Source organism: Trichogramma pretiosum, unplaced genomic scaffold (genome assembly GCF_000599845.2).
Source record: "Trichogramma pretiosum strain Unisexual culture from Peru unplaced genomic scaffold, Tpre_2.0 scaffold29, whole genome shotgun sequence".
NCBI lineage: Eukaryota > Metazoa > Arthropoda > Insecta > Hymenoptera > Trichogrammatidae > Trichogramma > Trichogramma pretiosum.
This window is the reverse complement of record NW_019641669.1, coordinates 540,260-557,839: the sequence shown is the minus strand read 5'-3', so window position 1 is coordinate 557,839 and position 17,580 is coordinate 540,260. Positions and strand designations below refer to the sequence as shown.

The window sequence follows — 17,580 nt, the reverse complement described above, 5'->3', positions numbered from 1 at the left end:
GGCCCAAAATCGATCAAAAAACCCCGACCCGAATCCGAGTAAAAAAATCGACTCCACCCAAATATTCCATGTACCCACACAACCCTAGTTTAATCAACAAATTTTTATGTTGATGTGAAACATCTTTTGAATTAATGATAAATCCACGTGCAATAGTTGTCTGCATTTTACGAAGGTTCGAACTTTGAAGTATGCATTAGCAGAAGTTATTTTATCACTCGAAAACATGACAGGAGATGAGTAATGACGAGTGACGTCCATCCACGTGTCTAATTTTTACTATATTTGTAAACAAAAAAACCATTACGTTTACTAGCGACTCTTTACGCGAGATACTTCATGTGACACTCGTACGTGTATATAGCAAAAACTATAGTATAGTTCGCGATTCGCGCGAGAGAGAAAGAGAGAGAGAGAGAGTGAGAGGAGCAGCAGCGGAGGAGGTGACCGGATTCTACAGGCATACACTACTATCGCACGCGCAGTCATACAATAGCAATAGGAGAAGCGTGAGAAGTGCTAATACAGCGCGAATAAAAAAAGAAATAGAAAAAAAAGATCACGGTTTGTAATTTGTGCATATGATAAATTGCACATAGCTTCGAATGCAGCAGTGTTCGTACGTTATCATAATCACGCTTTATCAACGACGATGTAGTGCTGGTGCGAATCGTAACGAACGTATAATAATATCCCAACGACGAGCGAACGAGCGAGGCCTGCATAATACGTACGTGTAATACCCGAACTTTTTTTTAATGTGTCAACAATCGAGCACCTACCTTCATACTTCAGGCTCTCTCGATAGGCGAGCTAAATGAATTTTAGCAATTTTTTCCTTGCTTTTTTGATAAAAAAAAAGACGCACATCGGGCATAGAAAGAAGGGAGTAGATGTGTTAACAAGAGCAGCGCCGGTCGTCATCTAGTTTTGTCCGAGACACGCGCCGTCGAAAACGACGAATTTTAAACTGTATTACATGTATATATACATGTATATTATCAGGAACGGAGATGCTCCTCCTCCGCTTCTCGTCTAGTTTTCCTCCGTCCTCGTCGTCGGCACTCGGCTGTTTTCTCTCTCGCTCGAGCTGCAGCGGCCTGCGTGCAGCACGACGGCAAAGTCGCAGCCCTCGATTATAGTGCAGTGCATTGACATATACCTATATATATATACACATATACGCACACTCACACACACACACACACAACATAGAACGTCGCTGATTAACCTGTAATAATCATTTACATCGCACAAGACGACAACTGACGGTTAACCCGCGAGCGAGCGGCTCGTCTGGTGACAAGTCTAGTAGCGGTGCGTTGCCTTTCAATCAATTTCTCGTGCTTGCTCCATTATAAAGTGAAAAATAGTGTCCACGGCAATTGTTGCATCGCCTCATTATGATGTTACTTTGACTCTCGCGACGGCTCTCAATCTCATAGATGTCTCGTCGCGATCGTCGACCGTCCTCGTCGTCGTCTGCGAGTGCTGTATAATGTAAAAATTGCTTCTTCTGCTGCCGCTGCTGCTACCACTACTCCTAAGCTTTATGTGGAGTACGTCATAAAAGTGCATTTTTTTGCGAGCGGCTGCGAAAAGGACCCCTCCTGTGTTACATTATGTAGGTCCGTATATAAGCTCGCTATAAAGGGCCTGCAAATGTTGTGCCCTCCCCGGTTAATACACGCCTACGATATATAGTGAGCTTGACACGGATAATAAAGATCATTATAATAGTTGTTGACTTCGATGTCGCTCGTTGAAACCGGGTATAATACATAATGACATTAATTGCCGCATGCTATACTTGCCTCTCTCTGTCTCTCTCTTTCTTTCTTTTTTGTGATTACCAATACCATTTTTTCCTCTAGTGCATCTACTCATCTAGCATAACTGATAGACACCGACGACGACGATGACGACCGAAGTGTCTATACATACAAATATCCACACATAAATGTATATACATTTTTTTCGTTTTATCTCAACTTGTATAATGTTAGTGCGAAAGAGGAGATAGAAAATAATGTAACGCGGTTGAGCGCGAATGACGTGTGTACATACACATTGCCATTAGGCATAAGTGTGTGTGGCTTCCTGGAAATGAAACAACTTACACTTATAATATATATATGTAGCATGTATATTTCGTTGTTTACGATATGTATCTGTCTGTTCGGCTGATTGCAACGCCAGTAATAAGTAATGCTCGTCTGCGCGTCTCATGACTACTGAAATTACTTTTGATGACGAAAAGTCACTTTTTTGTCTATTGTGAATTCGTATGCTCAATGCCATTTCTTTTTTTACTACAAACTAATTTGCTTCAATGTGCCTCTTCGTTGTGCGAGGTTAGACCGTGATATACTTGAGATAAGAGATAAAATGAAAAATGTAATCATTAGATTTTTTAGTTTCCATGTTGTAATAGTTTCATTAGACTCTCACTTTTGTGAATTAAACTTTTTCATGACTGACATATTTTATAGAAAGATTAGAGCAAATTGGGTAGCTTGAGTGCTTGAATTATTTTTTATTCATATAATTTACATAATAGTTTTAACAAGTTTCTAATCTAGGGTAAATTTTCAGAACTTCATTTATAGATTCATTTTAAGAAGTCTTGAGAGTATCTAATGCTCTCCCTGGTTGTATTACAACTAGCAGTAAGATGGCTGTACAGCTGGATGGAGGAGGAAAGGACGACTTAAAAACACAATTTGTCACACGCGAAGGGACATACAAGCTTATGACCCTGTCGGAGTATTCGAGGCCAAATAGGGTTGGATATACCAATAGCCAGGGAAGCGCCTCCGTCAGGGTATCTTTTGTAACGCTGCCCGATCCTGTTGATCCATCTGGTAACCTGGGGCTTGGTGACCGGATGTGTTTCAATTTTGGCAAGGAACTATTTGTTTATGTCTACAAAGGTGTCAAAAAGGTAAATCAATCTTGGTTTACATTGAATATATTTATGTGACATAATTATTTATTTCTATTTTTAAAAACTCCAATCGTATGATTTTCAATATTTTATTTTTAAAATTAACTTTTTCAGGCTGTGGACTTGAACAAACCTGTAGATAAAAAATTGTACAAAGGAACCAATCCTACATGTCATAACTTTAATCAGCATACAGCAACAGCAGAAAGTGCACCATTATTAATTGGTTTTTCAACTGGTTTGATACAGTTGATAGATCCTATTAAAAAAGAGCTCAGTAAATTATATAATGAAGAGGTAAATAATTTTTAACTTTATTAAATAATTTTTTAGTACATATATTGAAAATAATACTTTCTTGAATGGAATTTGTGAGTTATAACAAAATTTTATGGTTTATTTTAGACAAAATAAGTTTATAATTGGCAACTAGCAAAATTTATTATTTCTATGATGGTTTATTAATCTTTAAATAGTCTTCATATTTTTTATTAAACATATTGATTATATCTTTGATACAATTTTTTTTAAATTGTATAATTTTATTTTGTCTAAAAGTTTCTGTGTATCTACTGCAACCCACATTAATGCAGGTTTTTTATGTGATTACCTTATCTTGTTGAAACATGATAAACGTTTTAATTTGCAAAAACCTTGTTTTCTTTGATTATCGTGACATTGAATATACATTGATGTTCAATATCTAACAAAAATTTGTTTGTCTGTCTAGACTTGAAAGATTCTAATTAAATACAATTATAACTCAATCAACTAATTAAGAACAACTGAATAAAATTATGTAACTCTTTTGCAACATTCTATGTCTCTAGGACAACCTGTAAAAGATTATTTACATAGTTAACTTGTACATAAATACTTTTTGTATACTTTTTAAATTTCTATGTGTACTGTACTAAAATATAAAAATCTTCTTGAAACAACTATAAATGAACCTTTTATATACAGGAATTAAATATGTGTTAAAAAAACGACTTGCAAATGTTAACCTCAAAATTTGTAACTTTTACAAACAATTTTCATTAGAAAAGTATGATAAAATTAATATTTTATATGAAAAAACATAAAACTTATATTTTAACATGTGGAGTAAAGTTAAGTTAATAAGAGTATTTCACATGCTTGAAATATAATTTTAATATTCACAAAAAGCATAATTTTAAGAAATTGAACTTGAATGTTTCAAATTTCATAATTTTTTTAGTATATAATTAATAATTTTATTGCAGAGGTTGATAGACAAATCGAAAGTAACTTGTATAAAATGGGTACCTGGCTCAAGTAACCTGTTCCTAGTATCATACAGTTCAGGTCAGTTGTATCTGTATAATGAAGAACTTATGTGTGGTACTACTCCACCGCATTATCAACCTTTCAAATCTGGGGAAGGCTATGCTATACACACATGTAAAACTAAATCCACAAGAAATCCTCTGTACAGATGGGTCATTGGAGCAGAAGGTTGTTGTATAAACGAGTTTGCCTTCAGTCCAGATGGCTCTAATTTGGCTGTCGTTTCACAAGATGGTTTTCTCAGAGTTTTTCAATATGATACCATGGAATTAGTGGGCTCAGCTAGAAGTTATTTTGGAGGCTTTTTATGTGTTTGTTGGTCACCGGATGGAAGATATGTTGTCGTTGGTGGTGAAGACGATCTTGTAACCATTTGGAGTTTTCATGAGAAAAGAGTTGTTGCCAGAGGTCAAGGTCATCATAGTTGGGTCAGTGTTGTTGCTTTTGATCCTTATACTACATTTTATGGAGATCATGATGCAGACTTTAGTGGATCAGATGATGAAATATCAGTGCCACATGTAAACCATAATCATATTCACGAAAAGGCCAAAAGATTGTCAACAACATCTCAAAGTGGCCATTCTAACAGAAATTCTTGTAGTTCTGAGCTTAGAGTACCCGGTGGTACATGCTACAGACTCGGCAGTGTATCACAAGACACTCAGTTATGTTTATGGGATATCACTGAAGATGTTCTCAGACATCCAGTTTGTCAGAAACAAAGATTATCAATTTCTGCAGCTAGTTCTGGAGCATTTTCATCATCTGGAACATTTAATAGTGGAAATGGTGCTATGGCAAACCATGTTGGCAATAACAGCAAACATGTAAATTCTAATAATATTAGTCTTAAAGAGACTACAAGCACTAACAACGATATCAGCAACAATTCCAGCAATGTTGCTGTATCAACAGTGAACTCTCTTACTCAAAGGCTAGCTGGGCTTGGTTTTGGAGATAAAAAAGGTGGTGACAACCAGAGGAGGAACTTTAGTTTGACTATGAGAGGAAGTGGAGTTTCTACTAATAATACTTTGGTACAACAAAACAGTGTAACTGATAAAATTGTAGGAAGTACAAATGGAAGTAATATAAACAGTGTCAGTGGAAGTTTAGGTACAAGCAAGAAAGTTAGTTCTGTGATGGATGATCCCATGAAACTCATTGGGACTGCCAGATGTCCTAGGTTTGATGAGTGTCCTGTGCTAGAACCTTTAGTGTGTAAAAAACTGGCTCATGAAAGACTGACTGAATTAGTTTTTAGAGAAGATTGCTTTGTAACAGCTTGTCAAGATGGATACGTGTATACTTGGGCAAGACCTGGTCATATGGTAGGTCCTCTTACCATAAATACAACCCTACACAGACCACACACTGATAGTAACTCTACACAGCAGAATGATCTCTGATGCACTGACATTTATTGTTACCAATATTGATTTTTTGCCAATTTTTATTATTAAATGTAGATGAAAAATAGTTCATTTGTGTACTATAAATATATTTTTATATAATTTGCTAAATAAAATTTTTTTTCAATTTATGTTCCTTGAAATTAAAAAAATTGTTGGTGAAGTTCACTAAAATCATACACATATACTGCACATGTAATAGACTCAGAACCCAAAATATTTAACTAATTTTGAAAAAAACCAACTACATCACATACTAATATAAAAAAAAAAATTAGGTTTAATTCCCCCCTAACAGTAAATTTCATGAAAAATTATGTGAATTACACTTTTTAACTCAACGCTCAGAATAGATAACATTCTTAATATCAACTTTATTTTATTAACAGAATTTCAAATAAAAAAATTGATTTTTTTAGAAAATAAATTTTTTCCAATTAAAGTTAGAAGATAACCGTTGAACGTTCTTTTGAATAAGATAGTTAAAAAGTATTTAGTGTTTAGAAACTATTGCAGTGCAATATACATATATTAGTGTATCTCTCATTATTCCATAGTTAAACTTATTTTAACTATTTTAACAAATATGATATAATTCATGGACACTACACAGCTTCAAAATCAGTAGTAATTTAAATTGTGGCTTAAAACTGAATATAACTTTATAATGAGGCATAGCACTTTTTGTGAATTTGTGTTGATTGGAAGTGGAGTAAAGTAAAATACTAGATGTTTCCAAACACATAATTTACAATTTTTGTTATTTATGTTTTCAAAATGAACAATAAATAATTTATATTAGTTTATTAATGATTGCAAAAGTACAAAAAACCATTATATATTACAATTTGTTATTTATGTTTTTAATTAAAACTTCCAGAATGAAATTTCTACATAAAAAATAAATTAAAAAAATTTTTTTTACAAATGCACACATTGATTTACTTTTTACGAATTCTTAAAAATAATTTAATTGAAACAGTGTTTTTAAATTAATAAGCTGATCTTTCCGTTTCAAATATTTTGTTAAGAGATAATAAAATTATCTAGCTTATTACAAAAAAAATAAGATCTATTGGTAATATAGTAAGTGAAAAATCTAGTTATTAAAAAATAATTAGTACCATAATAAAAAAACGTTCAACCATTTATTTACATTTATTACTTATCTTGATTAAAAAGTAAAATAAAATTTTCATTGAAAAATGTTACTATCTGCTTGAACTTGCATTCTTACGTTATTTTTAAACATGTAATAGTATCTTATTTAACAATATGACTTGAATCGGTTTTTGGTCAATCTTAATTTATTGTGTGAGTTTTATGAATATTAAGCTTTATGAATATTAAGAAATATTTCCTTTACTTCAGTTAATAGTAAAATGTTGGAATTTAATAACTAAATGACACATACATATCTTGAAAAATATAAAAATAGTACCTTGAAAACGTGATGTACTATTTTTAAGTACAATGTCAAATCGTTCCATGTAACAATATATTTTTAATTAATTGCTACAAACGATTTTAATTGATGAATCATTCATTATTTATTGACTATGAAAGTTGTCGAAAATCTTTTTGCACCCCAGATTTTACACAATATTTAGTCACTGTATTACTACGTTACTACTATGTTCTAGTGAAAAAGGGTAACGTTTGTACAATTTAATTGACTTTATACACTATGATGTAAGAAAAAACAAAAATAACTTTACTTCAATATTTACTTATGAAATTAAAATATTACAACAAAAAATGTCAGGCCTGATTAAATTAAACGGTAAAATCGATTAATAATTTAATCGTTCTTGTTTTCTTGATTAATCAATCTAATTTACTTTTACAGCCTGGAATGAATCAAGTGGGAGCTAATTTAAGAGTCGTGAGTCCGGCCGAAAGCAACAGTACCATCGTCTAGCAGCAATAAAAAAACTAATTATAATTAAGTATTTACGAGCGAATCTTCAGCAATATTTTTTTTGCTTACAAACTGCAAGAATCAGTAAAAAACATCATTATTGTCGAATAAGTATGTCATAAATATGTTATTAGTGAATCGTTTCATCAGTAAATGCAAAGCAACAGAATTATATTATATATTATATATGAATATAACGAAAACGACCTCGTCTTTTGTAAATGGATAATACAATTTTATGAATATAATGTGTAATAATAAAGTCGAAAGTTAAGAATACTGAACTTTTTTTAATTATAAAAACCAGTGCCGGTTATAATTTTACGTATTGTTAAATCAAGTCGTAAAAATGCAAACAGCTGTACAATGTATGAGTATTATTTATTTAAAAAGCAAAAATATAAAAATTTGTATGGGCTATAACAAAGTCACTACATAATTTATGTAGATTTTTGTTGAAATGATATAAATATTTATATATATAATATATAATAATAAAATATGCCCAATGAGACTGATATATTCTATAATGATGATAATTATGATTAAAAATTTTTGGCAAAGGGCATACAAATTTTTTAGAATTTCTCTTCTACGAATGCTTTTTTGTATGAATCGACTGATTGAGTGATAATTCGTTTTTGTGTACATTTATATCAGAATTTTAGAGAATGAATCATAATATATGTGTATAATATGAGAGTACGGGACGAGAATGTAACATAGCGATCGGGCGGTTTCACAGTTTATTACGATCATTGTGTTTCAATATCAATTATTTAAATACTATTCTTCGAAAAACCTAAAATGTTTATATTATCCGTTCTTAAATACGATTACGTCATTCCAATAAAAGTAAGAATAAGTCATTATAAAAAAATTGTATTTTGCATCGAATCTTCCTGTCAATTCCAAATAATAATTCCCTTTATGTTGAGAACGAACATGTTTTGTATTATAATATCATATGTTTTTAATCAAGGACTATCAAAGAACTTACACTTGATGATAATTTTCGCGCGTCTGTTCACTTTCTGTGTCATTTTTGATTTTACCGCCGTTTACTACCTTGCAGTAGGCCTTCGTAGCCAACATTATCAAGTTAAAATATAACTGCGGTTTAAAAATAAATTCCTAATCTACAACAAACGGAACAAGATGAATGTATTGAACTTATCCAACAATACTTTTCTTAAATTTCACTTTTAGTTTAGACATTTTTATTTGTTATTATGAATATTTTAATTCTTGAATGACAGTCATGTATTGGCAACATTGCTCCAAGAAGACGCGACTCCAAACTCCAAAGTCCGAATGAATCGCAACCGTCACCGCTACTATAAATACGTTTGACAGTTGTAACTACTTGGACACCGCAAAGCTAAAAAACTATTAATAAGAGCTGTTCTCGCTCTTCCGGGTTGATAATGAAATCGAGTACAAACGCAATGAAATGTTTTCCCAATTTGTACGGATTAAAGTAGTGAGGAGTTTCTTTCTAATTAATGTTTTAATTGCGTCAACACAAGGCTTTCGCGATGAAGCGGAGCTTCGAAGCCTGGGAGAAAAAGAATTGCAAAGAATTAAAGGTAAATAATTGACTTGTTTTTATATTTTTATATTAGAACACGTGGTGCGATTATTTGCTTACCACTAAATATTCTTAGAAAAAGCAGAATTGTCGAATCATGGAGAGTGCTGGCACAATGCATTGAGAGCTATCAAAACTAGTTGTGACAAGCTCAACGACAATGAGCATTCAATTTTAGCTCTGCATTTAGCAAATTGTTTTTTAGAAGATTCAGGACATGATGTGTATTCATGTCACTTGAAAGATAGTGAAAAAGAAAGGAGGTAAGTGAGCGTATGAAATTTGAATTTGATTCTGTATAATTTATTTTTATATGCACTATGTAGACAATGTATCAACACAATGACAGATAGGGCCTTTGGAGTCTACAATGAATTTTATATTTATTCTTCTCACATTTGTACCTTCTTGAACCATGAACTTTGGCAAGCGGAAACTCATAATACTATAAAAAAGTAAGATTCACTTTAAACATAGAATTTTAATGTTACTCTATGAAATTACATTTTATAATATTTATTATAGCTTATATGAAGCCTCTTCACTCATGAAGAAACAACTTTTAGAAGCATCTCAAATGCAAGGTGAGATGTTAGAGAGTCAGAGAGAAGGTTTAAAAATTCAAAATCAGCTTTTGGATAATGGAAAAGAATTGGAAAGCGTCATACAAAATTCTTCAAAATCTGTAATGGATATGGTTTACAGTTTCAAGTATTAATATTATATACATACCTATTACAAACATTTTAATAACATAAAGGCAAGAATTATGAATTAAATAAAAACTATCAATATTATTTTCAGAGAATCAGTAAATGATCAAAAAGAACTATTATTTCAAATATTTTCCAATCTTGAGGCATTTCAGAACTGGATCATTAGCGAAGTGTCGTGGTGTCAATCAATATTATACTATTCAGTCAGCTGCATATTATCAGCATTATTTACTTCTTCAAAAAAAACATCTAATGCAAGAATTGTATTATTTACAACACATAGTGTTAATGTTATATTAGAGAGAATGTTGATCCAGCATTATGATAATATTCCAAGTCATATGAACGATGATAAAATTAATATAGTATATTATGTATGGCTCATTAGAAAAACAGCATTGCTTGTTTGTTTATTAAGTCTCTTTTATGCTTATTTTTCTTATAAAGACGAATATACTGAAAATCATAGAGTTCTAAAGCGAATAGAGCATCATTTAGATAACTTACAAAGTATTACTCGAACTTCAGAAACATCAACAATAAGTATGTTGAATATAATTTGGCATGCAAGTATTTTAAATATTATATTTAATATTTAATATTTTTTCTTTTTTACAAAATTTAGGATACTCAAAAAGGTTGGCTTTAAAAAGAATAAAAAGTACAGGAGAATCTTTGCACCAAACATCTGAAAAAATTGAAAATCTGATCATTAAAAATAATGATGCTATGTGAAAATGTAATCTCAATGGAACCTTGAGCTGTTACTGTACTCGGTAAAGAGTATTTTCATAATTGTATATATAAAATTGTATATAAAATATATTATTTTCTTAAATTAAAATTTACGTGTAAAAATATTATATATTTACAACTAAAAAAAAATTGTAATCTTAAAAAATTATAAGAAATAAATAATTCTTCTTCAATTCTTTAAAAATATAATTTCATATTACACGTAAAATTTATTATTAAAAAACATAAAAATTAAGTAATGTTAAAACTTAAATTTAATGCCTAATTGCCAAATATCCGCTTGCAAAATTTTGATTATCATGTTGGCAACAAGAATAAATTTTAGAGAAAAATTGATTCAGAAGCTTCATTTTCCTTCAAAAATTTATGTAACGTGATAACATCGGAGGAAATCGGGATATAATTGCATTTGACAATTTTTAAATTAGAACAAATACATTAAATTTTATGCATTTTATTAAATTTGAGTGTGTTATATATAGTGATGTACCGAATCAATGTGCTTTTTGATATAAATCTTTACTTGCATATTTATTCTTGCAAATTACATATTATGAACCATGTCAATGTGAGTTAAAACTGATTGTCTTTGAGTATTTCCGAATATATCACCTACATGTGTGATACCTCTGCATCCATGTAGATTTTGATACTGCTTTTGTGGAAGAATTTCTTTCCGATACGATATGGTTTTGAAGATAATGCTTTCTTGCGAGTGTCTGGCCGCATATATCCCATTTTTGTTTTTATTTATCACAAGAATGTTTGCTATCATTAGGTACAGCGCATCAATGTGAATTTTAAGACTATTCTTCATTGACTGCAGCAAAAAATTTACCGAAAACTTTAAATCTTGCTAAATACAAACAAATTGGTACAAAGTGGAGCAAATTTTTATGTGAAGGTGTAAGAATCATCTGATTTTAATGCAAAAATACGCCAGATTTTAGACTATGAAAAAATCATTGTAGATGCCAATAAAAAAACGTATATCCAAGTCAGACTTAAAATTCCAGTTAACTAGGATAAGGCAGGATTAAATGATACTTGGCGCAACCAACTCGTTGTAATATAAAATATAAGTTTATCGGTAGTTATACAAATAAATGAGTACAGTATGGATGATTCTTAATAATTAATAACGATGATCGTGTGATAATAAATATAATAAGATGGTAATGAGAGTAAATAAAACTTTCATGAGATGAGCAAATGAGTTATAAAATACAAAATATTACAAATAATATAATGAGAAAAAATGATATACAGTATATTAAGCTTTCCTTTATCATATAAACACGCATCACATGTAATTTATGAGTACAATATACGTTTATATGTATTTTTTATATTTATAATGTAAAATTACTGTAGGTATTTTCAATTTCTGCTCGAAAGCAGTAAAAAGAAAGCAGTCGAATGATTTCAGCTGTCTTCTATACTGGTATGCGAGATTTTACATATGTCATAGAATTATAATCAATCGTTAACGAGCGCCCTATATAATTCGATAGGTCAACTTTCGCTCGACAAAAAAAAGCCTTAATTCGTTAGGCTTTGTCCAATTCGTTTGGGAGGACTGATAATTTGGCTGGGGGCAATCGGCGAGCCACCTCTGACAAGTTCCATATTCGGATTTCCACCTTTTTTTTTAAACAAATTTTTTCTCTATTTACTTACACGTAACGACAGCTATTCGCATTATTCGCATCGTAGAATAATGTTTAATCGGCTTATACGAAACTACATTGTACAAATTAGTCAGTGAATATAAAAAATCGTTATTTATAAACTAAGTTTACGCGATAAGATTTTTTGCATATTTTTAAAAATGACCGCGAAGCTTATGTATGATTCAATTGCACATATTACGATTTTTTACGTTCGAGCTTTTCTCCTCGTGGGAGTCTGTTTTTTTTTATTTTTGTATTTTTATTTTTTTTCTTTTTCATAAATTAGCGTCATTCGAGTGTCTCGAGAGCCGATTTTTGCCATTGCATGACCTCATCAACTATACTCGATCACACGTTAATTCACGAGGGGCTGGGAGAAAATATCGAGGGATCGATTATTCACGCTGAAAATGGAAGTTAATCGATAACGCGATCCGCTAGATTATTCGACAATTTCTCGGATTATCTCGATTCGAAAAGAGATACATTATGCATTTGAATACGTCTGCAATTCGTTCGTATTGTATGTCACCCATTCTAATAGAGATAATTCTTGGGATCCTCGGTGGGCTGGCCGCAGACGCCGTGGTACTTCTTGATCACGTGGTTCCTCGTGCGGCAGGTCTCGATCTCGAGGAAGCACTCGTTGCTGTAGGTCATGCCGTCCGTGCCGCAAACCGGGTCGTAGTAGGGCGGGCAGATTTTCTGGCAGCCGCGGAACAGAAAGCCCTGCACGCATCGCTTCATCGGCACCACGTAGACGTGTTTCCTGACGAAAGAACAAAAAATGGGTCATTTTTCCGAAACGTTGTAGCATATGATAGACAATCGTATGATTATCGAAACTTACCCGCAGTTGTCCCTCTTCATCTCGCACTCGTTGCGATAGAGCTTGTTGTCGGAGCCGCAGACGAACTGCCTCTCGCCGCTGCAGATCTGGTTGCAGAGGGCCGTCGTGCGGCAGTGCTGGGCCGGCACCTGCACCACGCGCTGACCGCACGTCTCTTTGCGCAGCTGGCATAATGATCTGTATGAACAGAAACAACGGAGGAAAAGCTATAAAATCCGTGCTATGTATGCGCATTTTTTCGTATAAGACGACGAGTAACGTGTAACAATTTCGCCGAAAACGAGTCTATACTTATAACAGTGCCTGATAATCTTATTCCATTTAAGATGATATATAAACATCTTTGACCATGAATGATCAAAAAATGGCCACTAAAGTGTTTTAAAATGTAATTTATTATACTTTTCTATTCAGTTTATTGAACCAATTTTAAACGACCTTAAAATGAAAATTTAATTGCTTCAAGAAATTTAGATCAATTTTCAAACATTGTATGTACGATAATACTACTTTAAGCTTCCACCACTAGATGTCGAGTACCTATATGTATAAATCTGCAAGTGTAAAAATAAATATAATATATAAGTTCGAAAGCAAAATAAAATTTTTTTGATTGGCCTTTTTTGATACTAATGACCTCTTTACAACAATAGTTTGAGGCATATTCTATAGAAATATTTGAGCTGTTAGATTAAACCAAGAATTAATTTTTTTAGGATTCTTATAATGTGACGGAAGAGTATAATGCAAAGCTTATATTACCTGTAGACGTTTCCATCGCTGCCGCAAACAGGTTCCTCGGGTATGTCGTTGCAGTCGTCCGGACAATGCTCCAGCTCCTTCAAGGTCGTGCAAGCACCCACGTGAGCCAATTGAATGCCTTTTCTGCAGTGGCGATAAAACGTTTGTTAATTTAGACAAGCTCTTTCTCGGTGGTTGGTGCAATGTATATCAATAATGGGGCATTTCGCGTACGCAATAATACGACTCGTCGTTGAGTCTGATTATGATAAACAACGTATAGGTGTGGGCACGCGGCAGCGGAAGCAGCAGTAGCCGGCTAAATATCTGCGCGTCGCACGCGACAACGTCTGTTTACGTGGACGGAGCATCTATTTAACGATCGTGACATTTACGACGCGTCGCTTACGAGGTGTCGTCGAGTACTCGCATACGCACGAGCGAAAATGGGCCGTTTCCTTCTTTCGTACTCGCAACACTCGCTATTAGCGCGGCGCAAAATGAGCTAACGCTAACTCGAACTAACGCGTTGCGTATTACTGGGCACATCGAGCTAAATCAATTAGCGGAAAAAGCTCGGTGTACCTGATAATGTGCCATGTACTTACAAGCAAACGGCGACATTCAGGTGGCACTGGTTCGGATAGGTGCTGGCGTCGCTGCCGCAGACCGGGTCCAGATCGTTGGCGCACAGCTGCTTCTGCTTCGTGCACTTGTTCAGTCGCGATCGGCATTTCTCAAACTCCACCACTGTCACTTTTCTCCTGGTGTTGCTGCAATTATAGCGTATAATTTTACACATTAACTCAACATTATGGGCGATTCAAATGTCAAAAATCTCTGCTCGTCAAAACGATCGCTTTGGTCCTGCTCGAGTCACGTACATACGAATTGCAAAGGACCGTTGAAAGGACAACTATACAATGTCAATTTGTATGGCTCGAGCTCTGCGCCCGAATCAAAAGCTGACGCATGTACTGTATGCAGCATGGGCTATTGAGACAAGCAACAGAGCGTACGCCATAAAGGGCCATTTTGATACGTATTCGGTAATAGAGATCTTGTGCTCACCCGCAATTAAGCATCTCCATTTCGCATTGACTCCGGTAGATACCGCCGTCCGAGGCGCAAACTGGCACTTCCGGCTCGTTCTTGCAGTCGAGTGGACAGGCGACGACGTTGCTGCTCGAGGTTCTCTGCTGAGACACGCAGAACGACATGGGCACCTCGAATACGTGCTTTCTGCAATTACAAAACGAAAACATGGCGATGTATGTTTTTCAGCTTGATAATAATTCAATCGAGAGATTAACATTTCAATATAAGGTATTACCCAGGTAGAGTAAAAGTAAAAACTTGAATCAAACGCATATAAAAGTACGCGATAATCGGATATAAAAATGATTCGTTCTTATATGGATACCGCAACGAGGCGAGTTAAAAATGAAAAATGTAACATTTTACGGGACAATAAAAAACGTCGCCGGCGACGAAGAGAATGGCCATTGCATAAGCTCCAGAGAGGACGATATACACGTCACACGCGTGTAGAAAATGGATAAATTATAAATGAAAAGTCGAGTTGTCGCGTTGGTCGACCGCACGTATATTACTCGCGAATGTTACACATATATATAGTTATATGTACTCACCCGCAATTCTTCGCTCGCATTTTGCAGGTGTTGGCGTAGAGGATGCCGTCGCTGCCGCAGGCTGGCTTGGCGCCGCGCCAGCAGGACTCTCGGCAGTGTCTCGTCGTCTGGCAGTGCTTCTTGTTCGTCCTCACCACTCCCTGCCTGTGAAAATACATATACGTATAAACACGCACGTATATGAACATCCGCGCGCGACGCATGAAAAATTTAATTCCGATCGGCCCGATGTGTAACGCGAGAAAAGAGAGAGAAACAGCTCGATATGCATACGTATACGTACATGCAAGTACGTGTGTGTAGCGCCACTCGAGCGCGTATAACATATGAATGTATTAGAATCGATAAATCGCAGTCGCGTCGCAAGCTCCGAGACTCTAGTGTTTTTCCTTTTGTTTGTATCTCGTCTCTCTGCATCCGTACGGCAGTTGTGTTATTTATTACGATTGGCTCGGTCGAGCGCGCGCCCGTATAATCTAGGGATAATTTGTATAGATGTATGTACGTCGATTTCATTGCGGAAAAGCCCGCAGAGAGAGAGAGAGAGAGCAGTTTTCGATGAAGTTTCCGACTTGCGTACTTGGACCATTTTCAACGTATATCTATATCGGTCGATGTGTGATAAATGAATCTGTGAGTATATAAAGCCGCGAGCTATATATATACGACAAATGTCATCCTACGAGAGTAGGATTTCTGCGGATTTAAGTGGCATTCCACAGGCGCGGGGACGACTTACCACACGAAACATTGTAAATGCTGTATCCCTTCGCTCTGTATATACAGATGTAAAATTAATTATAAAATCTTTGGACAAGTAGGAAAAGTACGCCTTCTCGAGTGGAATTGTTACGTGTATGTATACTCAGGTATTATAATGGAGCGCACGCATTCCCTGTAATCCTCTTATCTTTGGCGCCACGGCGCTCCAAGCACATTATGACTTACTTCTCTACCACGACGACGCGCGCATGGATTATCGGGTAAAAACGGCCCTGCGCTCGCGACGATAATACACGCACGCATAGCTGCATGTCTCTGGTTAGCATTGGTATATAAATACGTACCCACAAGTTAGCAGCTTCATTTGACAGGTGGACTTGTAGACGTTGCCGTCGCTGCCGCAAACCGGTCCGTCGAGGGGCGCGTACTCGCACGACACCGGGCAGTTCTCGCGGTGGGCCGAGATGTTGTTGCACGGCCCGAGATGCGACAGCTCGATGCCGACCCGGCAGATCTCCACCCTCAGCATGCACTTGTTGAGATAGGTGCGGCCGTCGGTGCCGCACACGGGGTCCTGGTCGCCGGGGCAGCGGTGCTCGCACTTGGCCCCCGACGAGCGCATGCACGCCGTCTTCTCCTGGGCCACCGACACGCCTGTTTGGACAAAAAAAAAAAAGAAATCACATCGATGCAGAGACTGAATGCTTCGGTCATCGGAGTTCCGTGCAACGGATGCGATGCTCACCTTTGCCGCAGGTCTTCTTGCGCATCTCGCAGGACGAGGCGTAGATGACGCCGTCGCTGCCGCATACCGGATCGCCGCCAGCTTGACAGATGCGCGGACACGAGCTGCCGTTTACGTAGCCTGAGGACATACCAGAAACGGCCATTAGTCACGAGAGCTACCCAACGGAGCGCTTACATGTATAGATGCTATGAAATCCACTTCGATGTTTAGATATACGTGTACATCGTCAACTTTTACCAATTCCCGTATATAACTCAATCGCACGCGGCAATGTTTCAAGCCAGCGACTTTTCTCGTGCGCAAGTTCAACAGACTGTATGCACGCGATACGGCTGCACAATTAATTTCCGATAAAACAGAATTTATTCAGCTTTGCGTAAGCGTTGATTAAAAGCCCGAGATGCTTTTTTTTCGCTGCAATTTACGTACCAGCAGCAGCAGACGTTACGCCGCTGTGCGTAACGCAGCGATTCGTAAAAATATGGCCAAGAATCAACCATTTGTATACACACTTGCGGCGCGCGAGCTGAAACAGG

General features: G+C 35.4%; 3 protein-coding genes across 13 annotated transcripts in view; 2 read left to right on the top strand and 1 right to left on the bottom strand.

Moving 5' to 3' along the window:
• Positions 1 to 570: 570 nt before the first annotated feature.
• On the top strand, positions 571 to 7,871 carry LOC106652215 (WD repeat-containing protein 20). 11 transcript variants are annotated; one of them, XM_014371036.2, is made up of 5 exons: positions 2,212 to 2,397; positions 2,596 to 2,944; positions 3,062 to 3,244; positions 4,195 to 5,592; positions 7,523 to 7,871. In XM_014371036.2, the coding sequence occupies exons 2-5, from the start codon at positions 2,675 to 2,677 to the stop codon at positions 7,592 to 7,594; spliced, it is 1,923 nt and encodes a 640-aa protein (XP_014226522.1). In that variant the 5' UTR covers positions 2,212 to 2,397; positions 2,596 to 2,674; the 3' UTR covers positions 7,595 to 7,871. The 11 variants fall into 11 exon arrangements, with proteins under 11 accessions (XP_014226518.1, XP_014226519.1, XP_014226520.1 ...); XM_014371032.2 differs by lacking the exons at positions 2,212 to 2,397; positions 7,523 to 7,871 and adding an exon at positions 571 to 730 and having other exon boundaries at positions 4,195 to 5,745; XM_014371033.2 differs by lacking the exons at positions 2,212 to 2,397; positions 7,523 to 7,871 and adding an exon at positions 807 to 1,317 and having other exon boundaries at positions 4,195 to 5,745.
• A 1,061-nt stretch (positions 7,872 to 8,932) lies between these two features.
• LOC106652263 lies at positions 8,933 to 10,739 on the top strand. Its single transcript, XM_014371110.2, has 6 exons — positions 8,933 to 9,183; positions 9,262 to 9,448; positions 9,512 to 9,640; positions 9,711 to 9,896; positions 9,990 to 10,444; positions 10,527 to 10,739. The coding sequence occupies exons 1-6, from the start codon at positions 9,048 to 9,050 to the stop codon at positions 10,634 to 10,636; spliced, it is 1,203 nt and encodes a 400-aa protein (XP_014226596.1). The 5' UTR covers positions 8,933 to 9,047; the 3' UTR covers positions 10,637 to 10,739.
• Positions 10,740 to 11,870: 1,131 nt separating this feature from the next.
• LOC106652231 (agrin) overlaps positions 11,871 to 17,580 on the bottom strand; it is a 32,665-nt gene continuing 26,955 nt past the window's right edge. Inside the window, exons 2-9 of the mRNA XM_014371060.2 lie at positions 17,042 to 17,161; positions 16,641 to 16,950; positions 15,574 to 15,717; positions 14,993 to 15,163; positions 14,530 to 14,694; positions 13,943 to 14,065; positions 13,181 to 13,357; positions 11,871 to 13,099 (exon numbers count right to left, since the gene is read on the bottom strand). Coding sequence (XP_014226546.1) covers positions 12,868 to 13,099; positions 13,181 to 13,357; positions 13,943 to 14,065; positions 14,530 to 14,694; positions 14,993 to 15,163; positions 15,574 to 15,717; positions 16,641 to 16,950; positions 17,042 to 17,161 — 1,442 coding nt within the window. The 3' untranslated portion in view covers positions 11,871 to 12,867. The remainder of the gene's footprint in view (positions 13,100 to 13,180; positions 13,358 to 13,942; positions 14,066 to 14,529; positions 14,695 to 14,992; positions 15,164 to 15,573; positions 15,718 to 16,640; positions 16,951 to 17,041; positions 17,162 to 17,580) is intronic.